At 35.5% G+C, this 20,478-nt stretch overlaps 1 protein-coding gene across 1 annotated transcript; it reads right to left on the bottom strand.

Annotated features, from left to right (window-relative positions):
- Positions 1-8,884: 8,884 nt before the first annotated feature.
- Positions 8,885-19,257, bottom strand: LOC148802551 (wall-associated receptor kinase 5-like). The gene is made up of 3 exons (XM_088898864.1): positions 18,251-19,257; positions 17,950-18,144; positions 8,885-10,059 (listed from the first exon to the last, which is right to left on the bottom strand). Exons 1-3 carry the CDS (start codon positions 19,242-19,244, stop codon positions 8,885-8,887), a joined length of 2,364 nt encoding a protein of 787 aa, XP_088754990.1. The 5' UTR covers positions 19,245-19,257.
- Between the last annotated feature and the right edge of the window lie 1,221 nt (positions 19,258-20,478).

The following is a 20,478-nucleotide window of genomic DNA, read 5'->3' as shown; positions in this document are numbered from 1 at the left end:
ATCGCGCAGCAGCCAGCAGCAGCATGGCAGCACGCACCATGCACACGCCCGGCACCGCACGGCAGCGGCACCCTGAGGCGCGCATACGCTCTGCGCGCATGCATCGCGCAGCAGCCAGCAGCAGCAGTAGAGCGGGGCCCATACGACAGCTCATAGGGGTGGGCCCATCCTTATCTGGACACATCAAGCCAACTCGCCGCCAGCTTACCTTATCCTTATCTTATCCCTTATCCCTTATCTTTATCTAATCTTATCTTTATCTTATCTTAAGTAAGAGTGAGTTACCATTAGGAGTAGGTAATTAGGAGTTTGAGTTCAAGTTGGAGTTTAAGTTTAATTAGGAATTTCCTTCTGTAATCTCCTATTTAAGGAGCTACGAATTGAAATAAAACATTCAGTTTTCCAGCCAAGAAAAGAGTGAGGAGAGTTTGGGTGGTCTCTTGGACAAATCACCCCAAGGGAGAGTTCGGGTGGTCTCTTGGACAAATCACCCATTCAGTTTCCGTAATCGGGTCTGCAAGCAAGGGAAAGCGCAAGGGGAAGCAGGGCTTTCGCACCGTGGACCGACCCGTGACGGGATCCTACGTGCGGGACCATAACAGTATCAAAGACAGCTCAATCTGACACCTAGTGTAGTACCATAATCGAGTTTAGTGGTCAGGTGTAACATTCTAGTTTTCTTCATCTATCTCCAAGGTCCAGGGCAATACTAGAATTTGGTCCGATTCAGGGTTTCAAGAAAACACACACTACAGGTACCTCATGTCTCACCCTAGCAATTGAGACAAGCCACCACAACCAATTTGGCAGCATATCAGTGTCAGCCTTGGCAGGATAAATCTCCCTAGATCTATCCAACAACTGTGAAGATTCTTTAGCAGCTTCACTTGCGGTAATGTATTCGACTTCGGTTATGGAATCTGTGGTGGAACCTTGTTTGCTGCTTTTCCAACTAACTGCATAGGCTTCCATCATAAAGATGTACCCAGATGTAGACTTTCTATCATCTGGATCCTACTGGAAATCAGCATCAGTATACCCTTGGATCTGTCGTGAACTACCATCGAATACCAGACAAAACTCTTTTTTCCTTCGAACGTATTTCAGTATGTTCTTCACAATTGTCTAGTGTTCCTGTCCTGGGTTAGACTGATGTCTTCTTACCACACTCACTACCTGAGCAATGTCAGGACGAGTGCAAAGTGTGGCATACATAATGCTCCCTATGGTTGAGGCACAGGAAATCTCCTTCATGCCCTCAATCTCCTTGGGAGTCTTGGGAGACATACCCTTGCAGATAGTGACTCCATGCCTGAAAGAAACATTTTCTTTTCTTGGAGTTCTCCATACTGTATCTCTTGACAATCTTGTCAATGTAAGTAGACTGGGACAATCTTGTAATATATGGATCGGTTAAGTTTGCATACCATATGTTCTTGACTTGTAGCAACGAATCCTTGTGGTAGTTACATATAGATATCTTTAGTAAGATCTTCATTCAGGAACGTGGTTTTGACATCCATTTTCCAAATCTTATAGTTATGGTATGCTGCTACAGCTAGCAAGATCCTAATAGACTTTAGCATAGCCACTGGTGAAAAGGTCTCCTCATAATCGATTCAGTCTTTTTGAGTGTACCCTTTTGCCACAAGACAAGCTTTATAGGTCTCAATGTTACCATCTGGGCCCTTCTTCCTCTTGTAAATCCACTTGCAACCAATTGCTTTCACCCCAGAGGGTGGGTTTACAAGAGTCCAAACCTTCTTGGTCTCCATTGAGTCCATGCCAGCTTTTGTTGCATCTACCCACTTTAGGGAATATATGTTCAGCATAACTTCTGCATAAGTCATGGGATCCTCCTCACTTGTCATGGCTTCCACCAAATAACTTTCTTGGTTATAGCCATAACGAAATGAGGGCTTGGATACCCGAGTAGACCTTCTAGGTTGAGCATCTGGAGCTTGTGGGACATCTCCCACTACTCCTGAGTTTTTCTCGTCAAGAACAACTTCTTGTTGAAGATTCTCTAGGATGTAATATTCTTCAAAGAAACAAGAATTTCGACTGCAAAACACCTTTTGTTCTTTCGGATCATAGAATAGGTATCCTATAGTGCCTTTTGGGTAATCTACAAACAGACAAATGTTGGTCTTAGATTCCATTTTGTCTGCACTTGTTCTTTTAACGTGTGTAGAACAATCCCAAATCATCAAGTGTCTCACACTTGGTTTCTTACCAGTCCAAAGCTCATAGGGAGTTTTCGGAACGGATTTGGTTGGAACCCGGTCCAGTACGTAAGTTGTAGTCTCCAATGCGTATCCCCAAAAGGATGTAGGTAATTCTGAGTGGATGAGAAGTGATCAGACCATATCCAATAGGGTCCGGTTCCTCCTCTCTGACACATCATTTAATCGTGGTGTAGCGGGAGGGGCTAATTATGATACTATCTCATTGTCCTTTAAGTTGTCCCTGAATTCGTTAGAGAGATACTCACCACCTCGATCTGATCGAAGGGCTTTAATTTCTGTCCCTAACTATTTCTCGACTTCTTATCTAAACTCCTTGAACTTTTCAGAGGATTCAGACTTATGTCTCATTAGGTGCACGTAACCATACTAAGAAAAATCATCGGTAAATGTTATAAAATAAACATGTTGTTTACGTGTCCTAACATTTATGAAACTATATACATTAATATGTATAAGGTCAAGTGTGCTTGTAGATCTTTTAGGCTTTCCCCTAAATGGTCGCTTCATCATCTTACCTTGAAGGAAAAGTTCACAAATTGGAAGATCTTCTATAGTTAGACAATCAAAAGGATCATCCTTTACCAACCTTGTGATATGATCTATATTAATGTGGTCAAATCAGCAATGCCACAGACATGTAGGATTAATTATATCACAAATCCTCTTTTTGGGGATTATTTTTGATGTAGTTTTGGTAATGTTGGTTTTTAGAGAAGGATGGAGAACATAAAGACCGTTCTCAAGTTCTCCGTATGTGAGGAATTTGTTATTCCGTTTGATAGTAATCACATTACTAAATAAGATAGAATAACCATTCAAACATAACTTTGAGACAAAAATCAAATTTCTTCTTAAATTAGGTACGAAAAGACAATCTTTAAGTACAATTGTTCCTTCTCTGAAAACTAGTTCTACATTTTCTATGGTTGTAGCTGCAACTATTGCAGAAGTCCCCAAGTAAAGCGTTACTTCTTTGTCACTCAGTCTTATGTGGCCAATTTGTTTGTAAAAGTAGAAGTAATTAGCAAATTGGTCTCTATGATAAAAGATTCAAAATTACCTTGCTCCTTAGTCTTCAGATATTGAGGACAATTCCTCTTCTAATGGCCGGTTTGTTTGTAAAAGTGATAAGCATCTGATGTTTTGTCCTTCTTCTGTTTTTTCGACTTGCTAGTATTTTTCTAAGGCTTTTTCTTTGACCTCCTCTTCTTCTTACCCAAATTGCTACCTTGAACAAGCATGGCTATTGGTTTATCCTTCTTAATCAGCTCTTCAGCCCTTTGCAACATATTGTTGAGTTCCTGAAGGCTAACATTTATCTTAGTCATGTTATAATTCATGATTAACTGATTGAAGGAGGGAGGCAAGGAATTTAGGATGGCATCAACTTGGGTGATATGATCTAGCCTTGAACCGAGTGCCTCTAGTTCATTAATGTAATCCATCATCTTGAGACAATGATCATGAACCATCTGGCTCTCGATCATTTTTGCGGTCATGAACAGCTGCAAGACCTTCTAACGAGTAGAACGATTCTACTCTTCATGCATGGTCCTCAGACTATTTAGGATATCATTGAACACTTCGATCTAATCGAATTGTCTCTGTATCGGATTGTTGAAGGAGGCTATAATGTAGCACTGGGCAAGAGAGTTCTTCTCTTCCCATTCTTGACACTCTCTCCTATATGCCTGAGAAGACTTATCACCTGGACGATCCGGAGCAGGGTTCTTAGCAACCTTGTCCAATTTCTCGGACGTTAACACCCGCATAAGGTTACGAAACCAGTTAGTGTAATTTGGGCCCTTAAGCTTATTATCATCCAACAACTTGGTGAATTTCCGTTTGCCATTTCTAGTAAAGCCAAAGCAGATTTATAAGTCCACAATCTATTTGGTTCATGCCATCACATAGAAAGGACTTTTAATCTATGTTCCATTTCCATTTTGGGCATCTCTAGGATTCACTCCAATATCAGTGATGGAGATAGTTGTGTCTCTGAAATCACATGGGGTGCATGGAGCCAACTATTTTAGCTGCAAAACCCCACCACCTTTTGTGAAGGATCTCATCTACACATCTTTTGAGCTTTTCCTTTGACCTCTGTCAGAAAAGGTTCATAGCCATTTTAGGTTAAACCTTTCTGTCCAGTAAGTGCTCACCCATCATGTTCATGAACGCCAAAGTACCATGAGAGAGTCTTCCATTTTAGGATAGGCCCCTCCCACATCGGTCTATGATGCCCCTATCATCTTATGAAGCAATCTAGCTAACTGCAATAGCAAATGGATAGCCCAATTTTATGTTGCATCTCCACCCACCAATACAGCCAACCTTCATACTAATGATGGAAGGCCTTTAGAGAATTCATTATATGAAATTCCCTATCACCTGCACTTATATTTACTGGAGGGAATGGAAAAGATAACCCCCTAGATCTGATTTAGGTCAAACCAAAGTGGCTCCCAGTAACTTTCTCAAAGTCAGATTCAAAGTGGGCCCAAAACAGCTAGGGTTATGGGGTGTTCCTCTTGGGAAAAAACTAAAATGGGCCCCACTGAGAAGGGAGATCAGCCTCCTAATCTAATTAGGAGAGAATTTTTTGATCCAAATCTGATATTTGGATCTAGACTCTTAAATGGATAGGAATTATCTTATCCTTTCAACTAATCCTAATCAGATTATAAATCAGATCTTGCCTCCTTTTAATTAACTAACTTAAACCCAGTTCGAATTGGGCCTCAAGTTCATTAAGCATATGTGCTCACTTACTCCTTGCTGCCTAGTTGGCTCTCTTTGTTTGGCATGGGACCCTTACATCAATCTACACACCAGCTACATGGGTTCAGCCTAGCCTTTGTTATAAGGCCTGGCCGAATTCACTGTAGGAAACAGTGAACCCCTGAGTCCATCATCATGGGCTCTTAAAGGACCCAACATTTACACTAAATGGTTCTTGAATCCATTCACCTTATGAAAACACAAGAACTATGGGCAGATGCAAGATTATCCCATCAAGTATTACCCTCAATTGTTTTACACTTAACCTCTCAGCTAATAATGATCAAACACTACCCGACAAGAGATGATCTCTCCCTCGACTGTAAGATAAAGTGCTGCACTCTCTACTCACATGGATCCCGAGAATTAAAACCTTTTGCAAACATTTTGAAACCATAATATATATATATATATTTTGCAAAAACAAATTTCAACGTTTGAAATCAACTACTGGTAGTTTAGGTTTCCATCAGAGAGAGTGCATTCCCGATCATTCACTTTGTCCAATAAAGGGGTTGATCTTGTCACTATGACCACCCACTCAGGTGAATTCTCACACTGTCCCAACATACCCAGGTTTTGACCCCTTCTAAAGATTTCACGGATTGGCATATCAAAGACAACCCAATTTGACACCTACTGCGGTAACATAATCAAGTCTAGGGGTCAGGTGTAGCATTCCAGTTTTGCCCATCTATCTCCCAGGTCCAGGGTAATATTGGAATTTGGTCCGATTTAGGGTTTCAAGAAAAACCACACTGCATGTATCTCTGGTTTCACCCTAGCAGTTGAGACAAGCCACCCCAACCAACTTGGCGGCACATTAGTGTCAGCCTTGGCAGGATTAATCTCCCTAGATCTATCCAATGGCTGTGAATATTCTAAACTAACACGAATCTCATAAGTGTCCAGTTTAAGGGTATTACACAGAAATACACCACAATGACATGAATCAATTATGTACTTTATTCATTTACAATAAATGTCAAAAGATACATGAATTTGATTGAAGCTAAGGGAATAACTATCTAACAGTAGCCAACTTCTAGAAGCAAGCCAATTGTCTTCAACCTCTTTGGGATCACGTCGCACATCTGCCAGCCTTATCCTCATCCCATCCAGATCGGATGGACTCGATAAGCCTTTTTAGGTACCATGAAGTTCACCTCTTGGAGCAGAATGGATTCCTGGTAGTGTGGGCCAAAGATCTTAGAGATGTTTTGTAAGACCTACGTTATCTCATTTATATATGGATACCAACCCCAACGTTTTAAGGTACGTGCGATTTATTGCTCACTAGCCTAGTAGCATACAAGCTTTTAGATCGCACACTAGAGAACTAACTTAAGCATCGGAGCATCCACACCGGATAAGCCACTCTGGGTCCTCTGAGCCTTCCTCTTTTGCAGTTCGGCCGGCCAACAAAGCAGACTAATGTCCGAATTGCCCTCTAGATAAGAGCATCCAGATCGCACACCATAAGGGGCCATCCATATAAATTTCTCTCTTTTTCTTTTTTATCCTTTCTTTTAGACTTGGGTTAGTGGTACCACTATAAGTGAATTTTATATTTGAGAAAATTCATAACCACCATGGTTTTGTAGTGCAAACAGTAAACTTGAAGCCTTGCATCATATATTTTTACTCACCATTCTCTGGTAGGTATATGAGGTTATAAATAGGCATTACAACATGGTTATTGGAGGATGTATAAACATATTTCATAGTTAACTATATGAATAAAAAACATTTTTGTTAATTTTATTAATGTTTTTAAAATAGGAAATCTCACGTTTTTTATGGCATGGTTTGGTGTTGGTTTTTTGACTTCCATATGAACACATATGTTTACCTTATAATTCTAGAGATTTTTTCTTGAATTCTATTAATAAGTGGATTATCAAGTTTGATCCCACCCTAGTTACCGCCTTAAATAAGGAAAAAAATAGTTTTGAGCAATCGATGTGAACAGTATGGTTGGATTGATGCAAGTTCAAGTGGTTTTTGTACTTACAAAGAAGGTTGCTAAGGTGATGTAGAATGAAGTTACAATATTTCACTTTAATTTAAACTTTTATTATTTGTTCTGGTTTCTTTGATTTTAGTTTCATAGGGGTTTTGGTTTTGTAGTTAGAACAGTAATGTTAGATTTAAGAGTAGTTAAGAGTCCAACTTATAACAAGTGTATGGATTTTGTTCTCAACCTGAAGGTGAGGTCCAAGTTGTTTCTTTTTCTACTTCTAATTTGTATATTTTAGGTTTCTCAATTGGCATCCTTTCCATTGAGAAAGCACTAGATAAAACCTGTAAAAAAATAACAGGTCTTAAACCTCCCTGGTGAGATGGCATGTACTTTCAGTAGCTTAATGAAAAAGCATTAGTAAATACAGAAATTTAATTCTATTTACAAATTGTTTTTATTTATAAATCAGGTTGTTTTTTAGAGAACAAGTATTATCTTGAAATGGTTTTCACATTAAGGCTCGTTCTTGGTTTGGCAAGGTTTCACCTTTTTCCTCTTTAAAATAATTGTGGATATTTGTATTATGTTTTGGTTATTTTTCCTTATAGGGACTAGTGCATAAAATACTGTTCATAAAATGGGTTGAGACCTTAGTAAATATCAAATTTAATAAACGCTAATAAAAATAGGAAATTTAAATACAAAAATATTAATTGATAGTTTTAATAATATTATTACATAACCTTGTATTAATGCATTTCTAATTAATTAATAATTTTTATGAGTTGTGACTATTATTATGCTTAATGAACTCATTAAAAATGATAAAAATTAATGAAAATTTAAAATGCAGAACCTGTTTTATTAACAATATTGTAATTTCAAAAGGTACTGTTACGCAAAAATTATTGAGTAATAGTGAAAAATACCAACAATTAATTAAAAATCCAAAAAATTCTGAAAACCCTAAACATAATTAAAATACTAAAAATAATTAAAAATATTGAAAATTAACGATATTTCATATTAAAAAGGGTAGGTTGTATTAACAAATTTTGATTATTAATTTAATATTAATTAATAGTAAATAAAATTATTAAATCTTTCAGGTTTTCCCGTGCATCGCACGGGTCCCCGCTAGTAGTTGTGCTTAAGATTCATCAACAAACCCAATTCTGGCCCAATCCTTAGCCCAAACCCAATATCGACCTTGGACTTGGTCCAAATGGGCCAGCCTGAGTTGGTATTAAACCAAACCCAACCCATTAGACAGCCCTACCGAGCTCAAACAAACCGATTGGGCTAGGTCAATAGTAACTGCCTAGAAACTTAAAGCATATTATGGGCTCATGAGTTGTGGCTTGCAATTAGAAGCAAGAAACTAGTTTGAATATGAAACAAGTGAGATCTGGATTGGCTCCGTCTGGTACATTACATTAGCTAAAATTTTCACATCAAGGCGATCATGGATAATTTAGATATTGCAATGCTACATGGCTATAGAGAAGTCAATAGGCCAACTGAAGCTTTGGCTAATATTGGCATTGATAGAGGTAATATGACTCATTTCAGAGATCTTTCTCTGACTAGCATAATGTTAAAACTCTCATTCTTGATTTTTTTTTTGTTTCTTTTATTTTATTTTTGTATTCTAACTAAAACTTTGCACCTATGCTCTTACTTTCTAACTTATGAATTTAGATGTTTCTAATGACACAAAAATCTATATAGAATTGAGTAAATCTCTTAAGAAAAAGAAAATTCATGTAGTATCAAATGACAAGTAGTATCAAATGACAAAGTAAGAATTTCACATCTAAATTATTACAAATCATATATATAATTAACAAGAAAAAATCACACAATAATCCAAAGACTTCTTTTTATATAGTCATCGCCCACAGTCTAATGATATTACAACTTGATTTCCCAAACTATCATAATTAGTAGTGTTGAAGTTTTGAGAATTTGGTGGATCCCCAAGCAAGCATTCTACTTCTTCATGAGGTTCATCCCATAGATGTTTTCTAGACCTACGCAATCCCTCCAGTTCCATCGCTACTTCCTTCATTGTGGGTCTTTCTTCTCCCTTCACGCTTAGACACCTCTCTACAAGTTTAGCGACTTCACGGAGTTGATCCTCATTAGCTTCATAGAGCACTCTATCCTCCAAAATATCCAAAATATTTTCTTCTTTCATGGAACTAATAAAGTGGAGAGCTAAGCTTTTCTCTTTTTCAGGTCTATCAAATTCAAGTGCTTTTCTACCAGTTAATAGTTCTGCAAGAACTATGCCAAAACTATAAACATCACTCTTTTCTGTCAATCGACTTGTGTGAAAATATTCTGGGTCCAAATACCCCATTGTGCCCTGTACTAATGTAGTAAATTGAGTTTGGTCTAATGGAACTAATCTTGAAGCTCCAAAATCTGACACCTTTGCTGTATAATTATCATCCAAAAGAATATTGGTAGATTTAATATCTCTGTGAAAGATTGGGGGAGAGGCTGCAAAATGCATATATGCAAGTGCTGATGCAGTTTCTGCAGCTATCCTTAGACGGTTGTCCCATGAAAGTGAAGATCTGTGTCCTTCATCATGAATATGATGGAACAAAGTCCCACTAGTAATGAATTCATATACTAACAATGGAACTTCAGACTCTAAGCAACAACCTAAAAACTTCACTACATTTATATGGTTAATTTGGGAAAGAATAACCACCTCATTGATGAATTGTTCAACTTGGCTTTCGTCAATTATTTTGGACTTCTTAATGGCAACTATCTTATTATTAGGCAAAATTCCTTTATATACTGTACCATAGCCACCACAACCTAGGATTAGATTCTCATCATAATTATTAGTTGCCCTTTTGAGCTCTTCTTCTGTAAATATCTTTGCAATGTCCACACTTACATCATATGAAGAAAGTTGTTGTCTGAGTAGGAGCCCTCCATTTTGTTGAAAGCATTTTTCCTTGCGTATGTTCATCCTTCTGTTTTTTATTCTCCAATATAGCAAAGAGCTAATAGATAGTACAAATAAGATGCCAATGGCAATACCTGCATGGAGATGAGGGTTTTAGAAAATGGGTGGACATAAAAAATAGGGTGTAAGATCAATTTGACCGTGTTAGCCAAAAAAAATAAATAAATAAAAAAGACAAATTTGACTGCAATTGTTGATTTCCATTGATCTTATTATCCTTCTCATATCTTTCATTAGAGGTGCATGGTGGTATCCATTAATCTAGGTTCTATAGGTGAGATCCAAAATCTATTTGTTTTTAATTGGATTCAACATAGATCTATGCTATTTATCACATATAATATGAGTCCATTTGATTTAAATCCATCAGCTTTTTTATACTTAAAATTTCTATTATTCTATCTATTAGTAAAATTGGTTTGACAGTACTTATGTCTTTACAGGAGAGTCAACATTGGTTCATGTTTTATAAACTTTATTTTTCAATACATCGTTTAGGTAAAAATAAAGTTTGTAAAACATAAAATAGAGTTTAAGATCAAAGAAGCCACAAAAAGCCACTGAAAAAATAGACCAACTCAATCGATATTCATTCTTAATGATATAGCAAAGCAGGAACCAGCCCCAACCCAACCAAAAGGATAGACCACTAAACTCCAAAAAGGACGCCATTACCTCTCTACCCATATATCAACTACTTCTATAGATCTTCATCTAAGGATATGTGGTTGAATTGTTTACTTGTCACATAGACAGAAAAAGGTTTTGCTTTTGGGTCATGTTTTTAAATATGAGTTTTATATTATTAAAAATATTGGATATAGATCTAATTAGAAGAGTTTATTTATTAGAAAAAATACCTTAATTCAATAGAGAAAGAACGAGATTTAATATCTCATATGACAAGCTTGAAATGACACTGCTTTTAAAAATATTAAAAGAAATGCCCATTGGGTTCTAAGAAAAATTAATGGAATGATGAATATATAGAATCCTAATATTAATTCCAACAGTGATATAGTTATGTATAACATGTTAAATCTTCCATCTTTGTCTTATCATAGTGTTTTTATATTACTCGAGAATGACCCCATACTAAGGGGTAACTAAATGTGTGTATAATTTAGTTTGAAGTTTACTACTTAGTTAACAAAAATTAAATTAAAAAAACTAATATAGGTCTTGTATCTTTGCAATTGACAATCTATTTTGACCTATTTTATTTGAAAACCATTATTAATTTATGTTTTTTTAATTTGATTTAAGATATTAAATGTGATCTTATTCGTAAACAATAACCCACTTTATTTGGTATTTAGTATTTATCTAATAAATCTATTTTGAGTTATTTATTTTTAAAAGTTAAATTAGGTTGCTTCCTAAAAGTTAATCCAAGTTTGTAACTAATAAAGTATTTTCTTTTTGAAAAAAATCATTTAAAAAAACGTGGGTTTATGATAATCTTTTAATGTGTCCCACCATTTGTACTTAATAGACTATGGATAAACATGTGTTAAGCTAATAAATAATTGTCTATTGGGAATGCTTGGGATTGAAACTATCCACTTTTTAAATCCTATTTTTCAACTAATAGGATGCTATGTGTCTGAATGAAGATAGTGGGGTGTGGGCTTTAGCAGCAACTTCTAGGAAAATGTCATTTGTCTAGTTTTCTAGAAAAATGAGAAGGCTACATGTCTAAATGGTGGGGAGTTGTAGCTTCATAGTGGGCGGTGGGCTTTAGCAAGAATTTCTTAGAAATTGCCACGTGTTTAGCTTTCCAAAAAATGAGAAGGCCACTTGTTTGAATGGTGGGTGGCTGTAGCCTAAAGAACTTGCTTTAATATATATATATATATATATATATATATATATATATATATATATATTAAAATTGGTCCTGCCATGTTAGCAGCCTTCTCCTATACTGCCATGTTAGAAATTTACCATGTGGTTGATACTCAATATATCTTTTTGATCATTTCTATCATCAAATTGAATATTGGGTTGACGGGAAAGTGTTTTCAAAATTGGATCAAACCAGATGGTTAGACCGGAAAAATTGGGAATCAGACACCATTTCACCTAAAAACCGCTTTTTGTCCAAAAAACCATTTATTTGGTTAGCTAACCATTGACTTGGGCGGTCAAACCGTCAACCTGGATAATAGTTTTCTGCCTTTTTTATTTTTTTATTTTTTTACTTTTTATTTTTTTGTTAAAGCAGGTCATCAGTTCAGACCGAACAGTCAAATTGTTCAACCCCAGAACGGTTCCTTATCCGATCCAATTTTAAAAGCCTTGGATGGGGAGTGGGTGCCTTACCTTGAGCTTGGCTTGGTGTGCAGCATGGCCTGGCCCAAGGCTCGGCCCATGGACCAGCCCGACCCATGGCACGACATGGGCCCGTGTGGGCTCGAGCTATAGGCCGTGCTGAACTGACACCTAAATTATCCTAGAGCGAGGCATGGCCCGGAATGCCTCGTGGGCCAACACAAGACGACTCGCACTTTGTGTGGGCCACATGCAGGTCATGTCATGTCGACCCAGGACGACCCAATTTACACCTCTACTTGAACCTGCCCAATTTTAGGGATGGAGTAGGGAAATTCGAGGATTCCCCATCCTTGATTAGGAGTGGGGTGCCTTACCCCTAAACTCACCCAACATTGAGGAGTGGTTACCTTGCCCTGAACCCGCGTGACACTAGGGATGGGGTAGGGATAGGGTGGAGTGTCTTGACTATAGGGCAGGGAAAGGGATGGGATGCCCTGCCCTGAACCCACCCTACTGTCATTCCTATATAATTTTAAATTATTAGTAGAATTAGTAAAAATGTTAGCTTTTATAATTATTGTTATTTATTTAAAATTAATCAAAATTTCATTTAAAAATAATAAAAAGAATAAAAATTATTAAAATTACTAAAATTTATTAATAAAAATAAATTTATTAAAAAATATTTGTTCATATTCAATTAACAATAATTAATTTTGTAAATGAAAATTAAATGAAAAATAAAATTATTAAATCTTTCATATATGCACGGGTCCCTACTAGTATAGGTATTTATACCAATATTAAAAAGAGGAAAGAGGGGAGGAGAAGGGCCCTCTTCCACAAAGCTCAGATAGACTTCCTCCTCTCATTGCTCACACGTGGTTAATTAGTTTTAAATCAAGTTATCAAAATATAAGAAGTCAAAATAAAAATCTTTCTAAGTCTTAATTGCTTGATAATTTCTAATTAGATTGATATATGGAGTCCATCAAAATTTTCAGTTTTGTAATACTTTATTATTATTATTGTTGTTGTTTTATTATCTTAATATTACTTTATAATTATATAATTGTGAATATATTATTATATTTTTATATTTTTTTAATATTGTGTTGTTATTGTTTTATTATTTCTTTAATAAAATTTTATTAATAGGTTAGTAATAGCTTTCTATTTTATTATTACTTTATTTATATTTTGTTAATATTATCATCATATTATTATTATCATGTTATTACTATTTTAATAACATTTCATTAATATTAAGGTTTCAGGTTTTATTTGTCAAGAGTTTATTTTTTGATAAACTTTAGAATGGGATCCCATTCCCCACTAGGATTGGCCATTCACCCTTTTGGCGGAATACCATTTCATCAAGAATGGGAATTAGAATCTCATTCTAACTAAATAAACAGTTGTTATCAAAATAGACCATTTCAATTCTGCTTCCAAGCACCTATTCTACATAACCAAATGGACCCTAATTTTGAATTCAAAAGAACCACCCACGAATTCCCACAAGATGGCTAGACAACCAGTGGAAATCAGTGCTACCTATCCATCCATGCCTTCTTGTAAATAGCAACGAGGTGGGGCAGAGTCAAGTTTTATATACGCTATTTATTTATTTATAAATATGTTATTTTTATTGCATTTTGTAATTTTTTATTTTTATAAAAAAACATGTATATATATGATGAAAATAGTTGAAAAATACTTATACTTTTTGTTTTTATTTATTTAAACTATTATAATTAATTTTATTTTAATAATTTATTGTTTTTTAAAATTAAATTGGATCGGATCAGATTCGAATATCTGACATCCTTAATGGATTTGAATTTGAATCAATATCTCTGAGATCCGGTTGGATCTTCGAATTGGATTGGATTCGGATATACCCTAATTTGAATCAGATCCAATACATTTGCATTCTTACATGTTGGGATGGACTTGAACTTGTCCTTGACCAAGTTGATTTACTTTTCTTAATTTGTCAATTCTTCTAAAATTTTTAATATCTTTATGCTTTAATTTTTAAAGGGTATATCAACCATTAGGATGAGCTAATTGGATTATGACGTCCCTACCTAGTCCTTGGTCAAAATAGTTGCAAATTTCCCCAACTCACGTGGCCCCATGGGGGTTCGGATGTCCTACATTGGGAATATCTTTTGCGTATTCTCTACATGGGAGATGTTCCAATGTAAAGTTGTGTCTCAAGGGTAGGATTCTCCTTTTTTTTTAATTAATTAATTTATTTTTTAATTCAATGTCTTTTTTGAAACAACCAAAGGAATGTTCTCCTTCCCATAAAAAAATTATCTAAAATCTCTCTCTCTCTCTACACACACACACATTCCCAAAGTCTGGATTTCCTGCCCACATCTACCCCCATGGAGAACATTTTCATCCTCCTACGTAGTATTATGCAAGGGGTGATGTTCCCAATTCATGGGGGTAGTAAGTTGTAGATAGATGTGGGCAGAGTTCTCATGGACAAGAGATCTGGAGTCATTCCTAATAACCTAAACAATCTCCTTTCCTAAAATTTCTCATAAACTACCTCCCCCACTTTCTCCTAAATTAATTCAAATTCTTATTTATCTCCTAAATTATCTCTAATTTAGTAGAGAGTTTCTCTCCTAAATTATACCTATCTTCTCCCCCACTTTTTATCCATATGTATCTAAAAAAAGCTTGAATTAAAAAATTTAAGAATTATTTAAATATTCTAGTAAAATTATATACTGACTTTAAAATTTTATTAAAAGCAGAAAAATAATTACAATATATTTAATAATATTCATATTATTAATAATTTTATATTTTTATATAATTCATCACGAAATTATGTACTAACAATAGTTTAATAACTAAATATCTTAAATAACGAAATATTAAAAATAGCTAAATAATTATATAACAGAGTATATAACCCGACTCTATTACAGAGGTTCTTGGTTTGAACACTGAGTCATGATTATAAATAGGGTCGAATTTGGGCCTTCATTTTAAGCTTTGATTATAATAGTTTCATGAGTCAAATAAATCCCAAAGGAAATGTTATTCAGAATTTGGGCTCCATACATTCCTCCCAAGGAAGATAATACTGTAGAAGACATAATGAACTAAAGGTGTGACAGATAAAAGCCAAAAGATTTCTAAAGGTTATGTCTTGTTGTAATATTAAGTAGTGATAAAGATGAGTGGTTTGATGATAAATGGCAGTCAATTCATTGATTTTTATCATTTCTTCCTATAACTGTGAATGGGTCAGGAATGGCCTAGAATAGGGTGAAACCAGTTCAGAACCAAATTCTATTAGTTCTGTAAAATCAGACACAACCAAACGAATTATTAATCTCAATAATTGTGTCCGATGTGGCTCGATTAGACCCCCTATAATTTTTTACATTTATTATTTATCGCATTGTCTCTCATTTCTCGTAGATAGAGTTTATAAGACTATGGCTAGGTGAAGGAAACATGTAGGGTGTATGAATTGTACCTCTGTACAATTAATAATAGGAGATTAACAAATGAAACTGAAGGTATTCTAGTGTGGCACTATGTTCAGGTATTGGATTCTTGATGATTTCCTCTTTTCTCTCTCTATCTCTCCCCTTCTCTTCATCTCCTTTTTCCTTTTCCCTCCTTTTGCTTCTCTTTTCTTTACAACCTACAATCCACAACCATCACTTGACTTCATTTTTATTGATACCCTCAAACACCGGTCCCCTATTTTAATCCACCTCCTCCTCTCTATTAGCTTATCCATCCGCTAGCTTATTTTAATCTAAATTTATCTGCCTTTTATTCTCCTGTTACACCATGGATCAATCATTCACAACCAGCCACTTAGATTCAGCTTGAGCATGTTAGGTCCTGTTTGGTTTGCAGGAATAGGAATTTGAATGGGCTATTCCGATTACAACTACTTGATTGGACAGAATTGGAATCTCATTCCCATTCCTACTAGAGGAATGCTGATGAAAAATTATTTTATAGTGAATAGCGGATGGAATCAGAAAACCATCCAATGACAAATGTTAGTACAAAGTGGGGCACGCTTTGGATTCCTCCACCTTCCACGCTACTGTTAGTAGAGAAGGCCAATCAATAAACCAACCCATGATCGACCCATCCGTCAGACATAGTGGGATCTTACTGTAAAATTATTCAAAATTGTTATTGGCTATGGAAGCTGAAAGTGAAAGCTTGAAATTGGTAATGAATATGCAATACATTCTCCCTCTCAACTACTGATAAATGATAGGAGCTTCATAAGCTGAAGCTTCTTCACATTATATAATACTGCTATCAAAGATTTAGATCTGAGAGCAGAGACTATGGTGGAGGCTGTTGTCAGATTTTGTCTCAATAAGGTTGATTCTCTCCTCAAAGAATAAGTGAAACAACTCAAAGGAGTGAAAGAAGATATTAGAGAACTCAGGAATGAATTAGACAGTATACGTGCCTTTCTAAAGGAAGCCGATTCAAGGCAAGAGAGTGACAAAGGTGTGAAGGCCTGGATGGAACAAGTGCGTGACGTAGCTTTTGACATTGAAGACATTCTTGATGAATTTGTGTTTGAAGTAAAATAATCTACCAAAATTCAGGATATATTTAAATAATTTATGAAAACTCAGGGCATGTTTAAGTCTTTACCCTTTTAAATTTTGAAAAATGAAAGGTCTTGTAAGCTCGGTGGTGAGAGGATCCCTCAGTTCTCCTCTTTCCTTTTTGTAAAAAATGAAAGGTCTTCACTGATTATAGATGTGTGTTTGGTTTTTTTCTCATTGTTTGGAAAGGTTTTTTAGGTTTTCTATGTACAATCTGTGTTCAAAGAACAAAAGCCCTATTTGTGAAAGAAAAGGAAGAAGATAGCTGGTTGTCGATCTAATGAAACCAACATTAGGAGGCAATCTCCACTAATTTGGGGCCCATTTGGTGCGTCATTTTGGGAAGATCTTCTGGTAGTTCTCACATGCAAAAGATGCATTGAGATTTTACATGAAGATCTGAGCAGTCCGAAGCACGTTTGGCAGACGTGTATCTTTCCGTGTGTCTTTTCGTGCAAAACTAAAACGCGAAAGACGCGAGAAGCTTCATTTGGAGCTTCCCGAAATCAGTTCAAAATGGGTTCTCGTATCTTTTCGGCATCCCATCTTTTGGCGGCTAAATCTTCCGCATGCCAAATAGAAATAGACCGAAAATCAGCCTTCCTAACTTATAAACAACCGAAAGACTGCACAGAAAGACATGCCAAAGAGACCCTTGGTCTTCAAGCTTCTTAAACTGACATGGCTAGACGGGATTGGAGGGTCTACACTTGTTGTGGACCAAGTGGTTCATAGGACTCGTGGCAACGGGATTGGAGGTGGTACTTGATAGGGGTGATTGTGGGTCGGTCCAGGCCAGGCTTTGCACATATGGTAAGGGATATAGCCTAGGCCTGGGCCCATAAAGGGATATAGCCTAGGCCCAGGCCCAGGCCCAGGCTAGGCTGGGCTGGAGCTGGGTTTGAAATATTAGAGTCCGAAGGCCGAAACTTGACATCAAAGTTTGCAGGCATGATCCAGGCCCAGGCTCGGGCTGGACTGGTGCATCTGCTATTCCCGAGTTGAAAGACAATATTTGTTAACTATGTGAAGATTTTAAATCAAGTATTAAGCTATTACCTATGGAGACTTGAATCACCCGAAGTTTTGTCTGTGAAGGTGGTGGAGGAGGAATAGGGATGCAACCAGTCCCATTTCGTCTTCCGTCGCCCTCTGTACCAGATGGGCAAGAGCAATTGTAACTCCCAGCCGTATTTTTGCAAATCAGAGATGGTAAGCAGTCATTCATGGTTGGATCCGAACATTCATTGATATCTGAAACCCATTTATAACAAAAATCTTGGGTTGGATTCAACAATAACAATCAAAATTGTAGAAGTAGTCATGGTAAAGAGGTAGTTGACTTCAATATATTACATACCTTGACATCCGTCTTGAAGATAAGGGTTGCCTTGGTAGCCTTCCAAACATTCGCAGAGATATCCAAGACCGTTGTGAGAGTCATGACATCCGCTGTTCTCGCCACACGCGTAAGTCACGTTGTTTCTCATTGTAATGTTTTTGCACGAGTCGTTCTCTATTGCCCAATCTAATATTGTTGGAACCATGCCTTTGTTTCTTGTGTAGAAACCAAAGTCAGAGAGGTGGTCTATGGAAAAGTTGTACCACTTGTAGTCGGCCACGAAAGAGTATGCGCAGGGACTGAAATTTTTATAAAACTGGTATTCGCCCTTCAGAATCCCATAAAAAGACTTTAGCCCCTTAGTGTTGTTGGTCTGGCAGTAACCCATCGCTGGATAAGTCCCATTGAGCATCCCGTTTTTATCTTTACATTGACTGTAGCATCCGTATCGAAACCGAAAGTATTGATACGACACGGTAGTGCTGCCATTTGAGGAAGCAACGTCGGCTAGAATTCCACAACCGATGCCCGTTAATATGTTGCCGGTATCGGAAAGAGCAAAGGGCGTATCCCTCATATCCACACTGATCAAAGACGTGTTAAGGGCCATATGGCTATCAACAAACGAATCATCGTAACAACGATAATTCATGAAGGAATAGACGCGCAACTGGCCTTGTAATGATATTTCTTCAACTTCCACTAGTTTATCAATTCTGTGGCCATACCATTCAACTCCTTCTGTGTCTTCCCAAATGCGAGTATTTTGCAAAAACAATTTGGAAGGGGTGAAGGTGTGGTTGCAGAGTAGTTGAAAACCTTCTCTATAACAGCTTGGATCCTTCCCCAATCCGAATGGGTAGGGAACGGTGATGTTGCCACATTTGTCTGGGCAGTCGGGCTTTGTCATGATTGGTGATGAGGTCGCAGTTGCCATGAAGAGACTCAAGAATAACAGCAAGAACAGGAGTAGGAGCTGATGAAACAGCAGCATAACCCCAGCTACAGCCATTATGGTTAAGTTTCTATACTTCACCGAGGGATGTACCTTTGCCCCTCCTTCACTCGTTTATTCGTATTTGTAGCCTCTCTTTTTTTCCTTGTTTGGAGTGACGTTAAAAAAAAAAAAAAGGAAAAAGTTTGCATGACTTTGTTGTCTATTATTTATAAAAATACCAGCGGGGACCATGGGACCCATTGGATTTATTAAAGCTTAAATACATACAAAATAATGCAAAATATAAAGTTTTCACTCTGCATATTTGCATTTGTGTTCCTTCCAAACTCAGCCTAAGTGAAAGTTAAAGTTAATTAATAGAACCATGTAAGAATAGATAATTGTTTTATATTTTTTATTTTTTAAATAATTAATAATTATTGATATACTACTTTTAGTAATTTTTTTTTACCATACAAGAATAACAATTAGTTTCAGCTATAATTGTTCATCAAACTAATGAAACCATTTACAATATTATGTGAAAATATTAAATTATTATTAGTTTCAATATTATGTTATAATTATTTTCCTACTTTTCATATTTTTTAATTTTATTACATAATTTCTATATTTCAACTATTCAAAATCTAGTTATGTTAAATGTTTTGTTATTTAAATACTTAAATAATAGAAACTATTTAAAATTTAAAATATTAATTATTTATTGAATTTAATTATCCATAAAATCATAATTTATACTATTATTACATAATTTCATATTAATTTTGTAATATATTAAATTATTATTAATTTCAATATTATGTTATAACTATTTTTCTACTTTGAAGATTTTTTTTAAAATTTATTACGTAATTCTGTTTTTAACTATTTAAAATTTAGTTATGATAAATATTTAAATAATCTATAAAATATTTAATTTTTTTGTTATTTGAATATTATTTATTTAAAGCTATTACATATTATTAAATATTTGAAAAACACTTAAATTGATAACCTAGAAAAATATAATTCAAATTGTTAGTACATAATTTCGTGATATATTTTGTAAAAATATAAAATTATTTTTTGTGTTTTTAATCAATATTTTAATTTTATTCTATAATTTTGTTAGAATATTTAAATAATTCTAATATTTTTTAACCCAAACTTTATTTAGATAGATATAGATAAAAAGTAGGGGAGAGAACAATTAGGAATTAGATATAATTTAGAAGATAAATAGGAATTAGTGATAATTTTGGAGAATGTGGGGGAGGTAGTTTAGGACAAATTTTAGGAGAAAAGA

The sequence above is a fragment of the Nelumbo nucifera genome, chromosome 2 (genome assembly GCF_055504915.1).
Source record: "Nelumbo nucifera cultivar China Antique chromosome 2, China Antique-T2T, whole genome shotgun sequence".
NCBI lineage: Eukaryota > Viridiplantae > Streptophyta > Magnoliopsida > Proteales > Nelumbonaceae > Nelumbo > Nelumbo nucifera.
This window is presented reverse-complemented; position numbering and strand designations above follow the sequence as displayed.